At 44.3% G+C, this 7,068-nt stretch overlaps 1 protein-coding gene across 1 annotated transcript in view; it reads right to left on the reverse strand.

Annotated features, from left to right (window-relative positions):
• Positions 1-5,713, reverse strand: part of NXPH2 (neurexophilin 2) — a 111,642-nt gene extending 105,929 nt beyond the window's left edge. The window contains exon 1 of the mRNA XM_087435115.1: positions 5,091-5,713. Coding sequence (XP_087291241.1) covers positions 5,091-5,141 — 51 coding nt within the window. The 5' untranslated portion in view covers positions 5,142-5,713. The remainder of the gene's footprint in view (positions 1-5,090) is intronic.
• Positions 5,714-7,068: the final 1,355 nt, after the last annotated feature.

Raw genomic sequence — 7,068 nt, forward strand, 5'->3', positions numbered from 1 at the left:
CAAAATTTACAAGAATGGCAATTTTAATACAACTATTTTAATTTTTTGAATGATCTGGCTAGGAAAAAGGAAAATACTTCCTGCAAGTTTTGGGTTTAAATAACAAAACTTTTATTTTTAATGGTAGTTCTACAAAGAAACAGAATTCCTTATTATATACTAATCTTCAAACAGTTATTTGAAGGTTTTTATCTAGATTTTCATCAAGTAAAAATAACATAAAATGGAAGTTTTCAATCAATCATATGTTAGAATTCTTTCTATACTATGAAAATCTATACTGCAAATTGCTTTAGATCCTTTTATCTTGAGCAGGATTTTGAAATAAAGAATGGAGTTGTCATCAACACCATTGGTCATTTCACAAGTAATAACAAAGTCAAATAGATTGTTAGTAAATAAAGACTCATAAAAACACTGACTAGAGCATCAGAATTTGGCACAATTAAAAATACTCATGATGAAATAGTGTTACAAAATCTTAACGGTGCAATAAACAGGTTAATTGAGAAAAGATTATCTCAAATAATTTAAACATATTATAATTTAAATTATAACCACTGTGCAAGAAAAATACAGAAATTAGTTTGTTAAATCATCATCCTGCATACTCTAAGAATACCTAGAAAGTAACCTCACATGGATGAATGCTCAAAATCATTTGGGCCAATTTTTTAAAGCAGCTTTAAAATAACTGACTCCCAAATCAAGATATTAAATGCCAACTTCTAACGGGCAATAATGCTTATGGCTAAGATACAAATGAGATTCTTTACAGAAACGCTGACACAGCCCTAACTGTAGGCACTTGAGTGTGCGGCTATAATTCTTTTTTCAAATCTTACCCAGCAAAGCTTCAGGTAAAGGAGTCCGCAGAATATGTAAACAGTGAGAAACAGTCCTGGAGATTTTACAAAATCACAAACCTGTGATACATTTATATTCATCTTTGATTGTGACTAGTACATGACTAAATCCATTCCAAATGTATTGATTAGCTCTTTAATAGATAAAAGGTGGGCAGTGTATTATAAAAATCAACATTTCTTAATTCATTCGATTTACAAGAGCTACACATTTTAAGCTGACAATGTAAAACCTCTAAAAGGTTTTTCAGAAAAGCTTTCTGCCTTATTTAGCATTTTGACCACAAATCAGAAACAATAAAAAAGAAAATTAAAAAACATTACAGAACAAAGATGAAGAAAGCTTTTCTTTTCCATTCGGAAATCTATTAAATGATAAAATAAGTTCCCAAGAGGAGTCAGTTTCCTATGTGGAAAGCATATAAAACTGAACCAGATAACATAATCTCAGAATAGGCCAAGGTAATACAATTTACACTGGGAGGTGCATGGCTGGAATAGAGCACTTAATTGTCTAATCCTAATTCTCATATTTAAAAATCTCTAAGATAATGATGCTTTTAATGAGGAGATAATTTTAAAGCCCAGCCAACCCTAAGTCTTAACCATGATATAGGTGTTTTTTCTCCTCCGCATTGTCATCTAGCCAACAGACGACTATTGATCCTACACTGGGAAACACTGAGTTGATGTTTATTGATCAAAACTATATGAGGGAAATTGTGATTTTTAATGGAAGACTATCATGAGTTACCACTTCTTATAAATACAGAATTGGGATAAATATATGTTATGAATATCACATTAAACAAATATTATAATTATTAATTTAAGATAAACAAAAATACCTTTAATAAGTGCATGTGGGTCCATACTATACAACGAGGATGAACTTAAAATGTAACACCTTACATCTGTATTCTGATGTATTCTGAAGTATTCTGATTTTATAGGATTCTAAAAATTTGCTAACTGGCATCACTTTTAATTTATATTTTACTTTTAGAAAGTCATCATTACATCAGAAAAGCAAGTTGAAACGTGTAACAAACTTATTTTTAAAATCATCGCTAAATTTTACCTCAAGCTGATCATCCATTTAAATTCAAATTTAATCTTTTACAATCTGCATTTTACTTAAAGGCAAAATTCACACTTATTATGAGTTATAAATTATCATGCAAATCTGTAAGAAGTTGTCAACTGGCAAAGTCTTTACCTTGTATCATGTCATGAAACAACACTCATTTTATTATAATATCAATTTCAAATGCTAATTTTCTCTTCGCTAGATGGCAGAAAAAAAATAATCTGCTGTTAATATTTTTATAACGGATATGTTGCTGAATAAGAATTTCAAAGAAAATAATACATTCAGGATTGATATTTAAATTTTGCAAATGCCTAGTAATCCTATTAATTAAGTATAGAAATCTGTTAAAGACACTGCACACAAGCCAGGAAAATTGGGCAAGGACAGGTCACATATACACATACTTCATAGGCTACCTGCAATATTTATCAATTCAGCTTATTGTTTTCTTAAAAATTTTAAATATCGCAAAAATAAGTAAAAACATTCTAGCTATTGTCAAAGTATTATGTGCCTAGTGACTTATTTGGGCCCAACTCCCTGTGACTGCTTTCAGAGGAAACAAGCAATTTTCTTAAAATTAAATTTTCAACATTCCCAAATATTCCCACTACTCATTTAAATATTTCGCATTTGAAAAAAGTATTCTTCAGGATGGCAGTGTGAATGGAAAAGTAAAATCAAGTTCCAACAATAACCCAACTTTGACCCCCCCCACCATCAAGCGCTGATTTACTAAGTACATATGGTTCCTAGAAAATTAAAAGACTAGTTTTCAAATCTAGAAAACATTTTGTCTACTTGCTGTTGGGATTTAGCAAAGAAGTTCAATATCAGCTGAAAAAGGCAGAAGAAAACCATAAGCCATCCAAAAGGCCAACTTTTGATTTGATCTGTCCTTTTGCATACCTGCTGGGGTGGGGCGTGTGGTGGGGTTGGGAGATGTTTTAATTTAGGTCTACCCTGCTCAGCCACTCTGTTTTCCTTTCACATCCTAACCCCCTTGTCCTATAAGGCTGGAAACAGCTCTAAGAATGTAGAGAATGCAAACAGGCTTTTATTGTCCAAAAGGATGGCAGTGTAAGGAATGTGGCTTATCACACAGCTGCAGCTCCCACCTCACTTACCATGATAAAGTGCTCCAGGAAAAAAACATTACAACCCAAGCACAATCCAAAAACAGATTAGAATTTGACATAAGCTTTCTTAAAAACTAATCAATCAATCCATGCTGTAATATTAGAATCTAGCTCTTATGGAGGGTATAGAATCCCTTCAAGATGTGTTTCCTATTCCCTATTGACTATGGTGGTGTGAAAAAAAAAAAAAATCTAACATTTCCAATATAGTAGCTGATAGGAGAACTTTTTCCCAGCGTATGCTCAAATATATTTCCTCATCTTTAAGAGTCTAACACAGTGGAACAGAGACACAGTTCATGATCACTGAATGCAAAATTAAATTAATGAACTAAGAGATTCACGAACATACTCTGGAGACTCTACCTGAGTACCTGATTTCCCCAGGCTTTTAGAGTTTTACTTACAGACACCATACAAATGCTGCTTTGTTAGATCACCTTTTATTGGAATCCAGATTAAATATTTTAAAAAGCACGTGATACTAAAGACTAATGTGGCATATATGTTGCATGCATAATACTTTAGGTGTAAAATTTATTTTAACATGCAGTATTGTATATAACCAGTATGTGCTGGCTCATTCAAGGACATTTGGGAATATCACTGCATTTTCTTCTTGATGCCACTGAAGAATTTCTTAGTTAACGCCGTGCAGGTGAAGCTAATCTCTGCTGTGACAAGAATGGACAGGCCCTTCCGTGCCTTCTCCCCTTCACTAAGACCTTTGAAGGTCTTCCATCCTCAAAACTTGCTAAGTACCTCTGCCTCTACAATATCATACGTATCACGGAGAAACTTTCATAAGTTACTTGATCTCTCCCTCTAAAAGGTAGTAACAAAAATAGAGAAGGGAGGGAGGGAGGGAGGGAGGGAGGGAGGAAGGAAGGAAGGAAGGAATCATTCTCTAAGTAGTTGGTTTCCTTAACCTTGTCTTAACAGCCCGCAGCTAACGGGGTAAAAATATCTTAAGTATGAGGACCAAAGAAACCGTGGCATCTGGAGAAAGCTCTCTCAATAGCAGCGTATCAAGATAAGTGTAAGAGAGCAGAAGAAATCCATCACAGAGGCGGACTGAGCCAAAGCAGTCCCCTTTTATAATTTTACTTTAAAAGTTGTCTTGAAGGTCTTACTTGGGATCTCCCTTAAATATAATTAACTAGCAATACATAGGGTATACGGGTATACTTCGGAATGAGAGCGTGGCGCCACGCGGGAAAAGCGAGAAGAGATGAGAGTTACAACGCGAACGGTCGCCTAGAGCCTCGCTGGCGAACCCTGAACCACCTTCTAATACCCTTCATAGTCCTCAGCGCCCCCTGAGCCGCCCAGACCCGGCGGCGGCGGTCTTTGGGGACATGCGGAGGTCCCACATGGAGTTGGGCGTGAAAGTTACATCCTGCGTACCCCGCCGGCAAAAAAAACCCATCTCGGTCCCCAGCGCCAGACCGAAAACGAAGAGAAATCCAATCTGCCCCTAAAATCAGTCTTCAGCCTAAGTTTTCCCCCAGCAAGGCGCCACTAACTAGCCCCGCGAACAAGGATGCACGATGCAGTGGTTCGTAAGAAGTGTCTGCGGGCATCTGGGCAAAATACCACGTGAAAAATCAAAACCATCAAGCCCCTCAAACTCTGGGCTGGAGGCAGGTCTTTCAGCCCATCCTCATCACGTCCCTCTACCTTCGTCCCCTCTTCAACCGCTTCTCAAACCTCTTCCTTCTCCCGCACCTTCTTCCCGGCCACTTCCTGCCTACTTTACCCCGGCCCTGGTCCCAATCCTTGCTAAGCCCCTCACCCACCTCAAGGTCCCTCTATTCCATTCCCCGATTCTTCTCCAACCCCTAAGGGAACCCCAAACTCCCTGCACTTCGCGCGCCCCCAGAACCACGTCCCAAGTAGCCCCAGGCTCCGCTTCCGAGTCGGCCACAGGCGCGGTTTTCCCGCCGAAACGCGTCCCCAGCGCGTGGGGCGCGCGGCGGGCCGGGCACTCACCAGCTGCAGCAAGCCGGGGACCACCACGAGGGGCAGCGGCCGCAGGCGCATGGTGCCGGCTGGCGCGGCGTCTCACGAGCTGCGCGCCCTCGCCTGCCTCTCGCGCATCTCCACTTCGGGGGGCAGGACTGAGGACGCCAGGGATACAGCGCGGCGCTTCCCTCCCGGAATCCGAGCGCAGCGCCGCGCCGCGCGGGCCGGGTGGGCGGGCGGGAAAGGGGGAGGGCGGGCGGACAGGCGGGAGGCGCTTCTGGGGCCCCCGCGCGCCCCTCCTTGGAGCGGGCCGGAAAAGGAGCGTGCGGGGCCGCTCGAGCTCTGGCGCAACGCGCGGGGCTCCAGTGACGCCCGGGGCTCCGGCGTCCCAGGGTCAATGTGGGCGCGGGGTTGGCCCGCGGGCCGGAGACTGCGTCTTGGGCGCTGTGCTGCCGGGTTCCCGCGCGAGGCTGATCTAGCGATCCGGACCCACCGTGCGGCTGCCGGGTAGAGCTGAGCGCACCCGGGAGCCCGGCAAGGTCCAGGGCCTACTCCGCCCCCGCCCAGCAGAGGGCCGGTCCGGGTGCTCGGCTGGGCCAGGCGCCCTGCCCACCGACCCCCTGTCGTTTTGCTGAGGAGATAGGAGAGGGGGCCGGGGGACGGTGGTCCCTCTGCGTGGAGGCAAGGAGTACGCCGGGAGAGCACCCAGGGAGTTTGAGGGGAAGGCGATTGCAGGGTCCTGGGGCGGGGCGTGGGGGGCTGAGAACCAGACAGGCTGGGGCGGGGCGGACTGGAACCCGGGGCGCGCGCGTGAGCGCCCTACTCCGAGGCACCGCTTCGCTCGAAGAGCCCCAAGCAAGGGGTGCAAAGTGTGGCTGGCGCGGCTGGAAGGATTTCTGGAGGTGGAAAGTAGTGGGATCTGAGAGACACCTCGAGGAGGGGTAGCGGCAGGGCTGTGAGAAACCGAGCTAGGTTTAACGGTCCCGGCTTACTGCGCTTGGAGGATGGTATAGACAGCTGGGTGTCCAAGAGACCGACAGAGCTGCGCCGCGCCGACCTCCTGCCCTGGCGCGGGAGGAGAGGCATAAGGAGAGGAGATTCCGCCTCAGCTTCCCACTCGGGAAATCTTGGAGAGGAGTATCTTCCGGGGCGGGCGAGGCTGCAAACCTGCAGCCGCTGTGAGCCTCACCCCCATGTTAAAAACTCCATGGGAGAGATCCTTAACCTTTAACTATCAAAGGACAATGGGGCTCACAGACTCCCACGAGGTCTACGGTGGATGAGAATTTAGACATCATCCATCAACCCCTTTGTTGAACAGCTGGAAAATCTAAAGTCCAGACAGATAAAGTCACTTCTCCAGGGATGAGTCTCTAGGCAGCTGCTTCCACAGGGTACGCAAGGCAGGATTACTTCCTACATCCAGAAACGCAAAGCTCTTAGAAGAAAACCATGTTGAGGCAAGGGAGTAGAACTGTGGTTGATTTCCAGTCTTTAACATATAAAACACAAAAAAAGTGACATTTGGATTGGGATTTTAGGGAAAAAAAATGTTTCCTTCTCCTCCTCTTACTATGCCCCACCCCAACATAGAAATGAAGGGGGAGTCTGTAAGTCTTTGAATGGTCTAGGACCACGCGTGCAGCAGAGCAGCCTTCCTCCTGGGTCCCAAGAGCAGGAGGGTTGACTTCGGTAGGGCAAGGTACCACCCTACCTTTCACTATGTGTGCCAAGATTGTGCAGATGGGAAGGAAGTTATTCCAGAATGTTCTGGGATCCCAGTGTGACTTTGAGAGGTGTTGTTCCTGAAGCTACAGGTAGGGTGTCTCCCTAATACAACTCCGTTCCCTGTATGGAGGGAGAGAGGCTAGCGATGGCTATATATCCTTCCTAACCCCTTGTCAAGCCTGACTGGGGGGTTCTAGGGCCCTATGACAAAGGATGCACCAGCTCTGTCCCCCTTCTCCTTGTCCTCAGACTCTTCCTATTCCTTGCAACAGACTCT

This window comes from Ceratotherium simum, chromosome 9 (assembly GCF_057802395.1).
Source record: "Ceratotherium simum simum isolate JZ-2026a chromosome 9, ASM5780239v1, whole genome shotgun sequence".
NCBI lineage: Eukaryota > Metazoa > Chordata > Mammalia > Perissodactyla > Rhinocerotidae > Ceratotherium > Ceratotherium simum.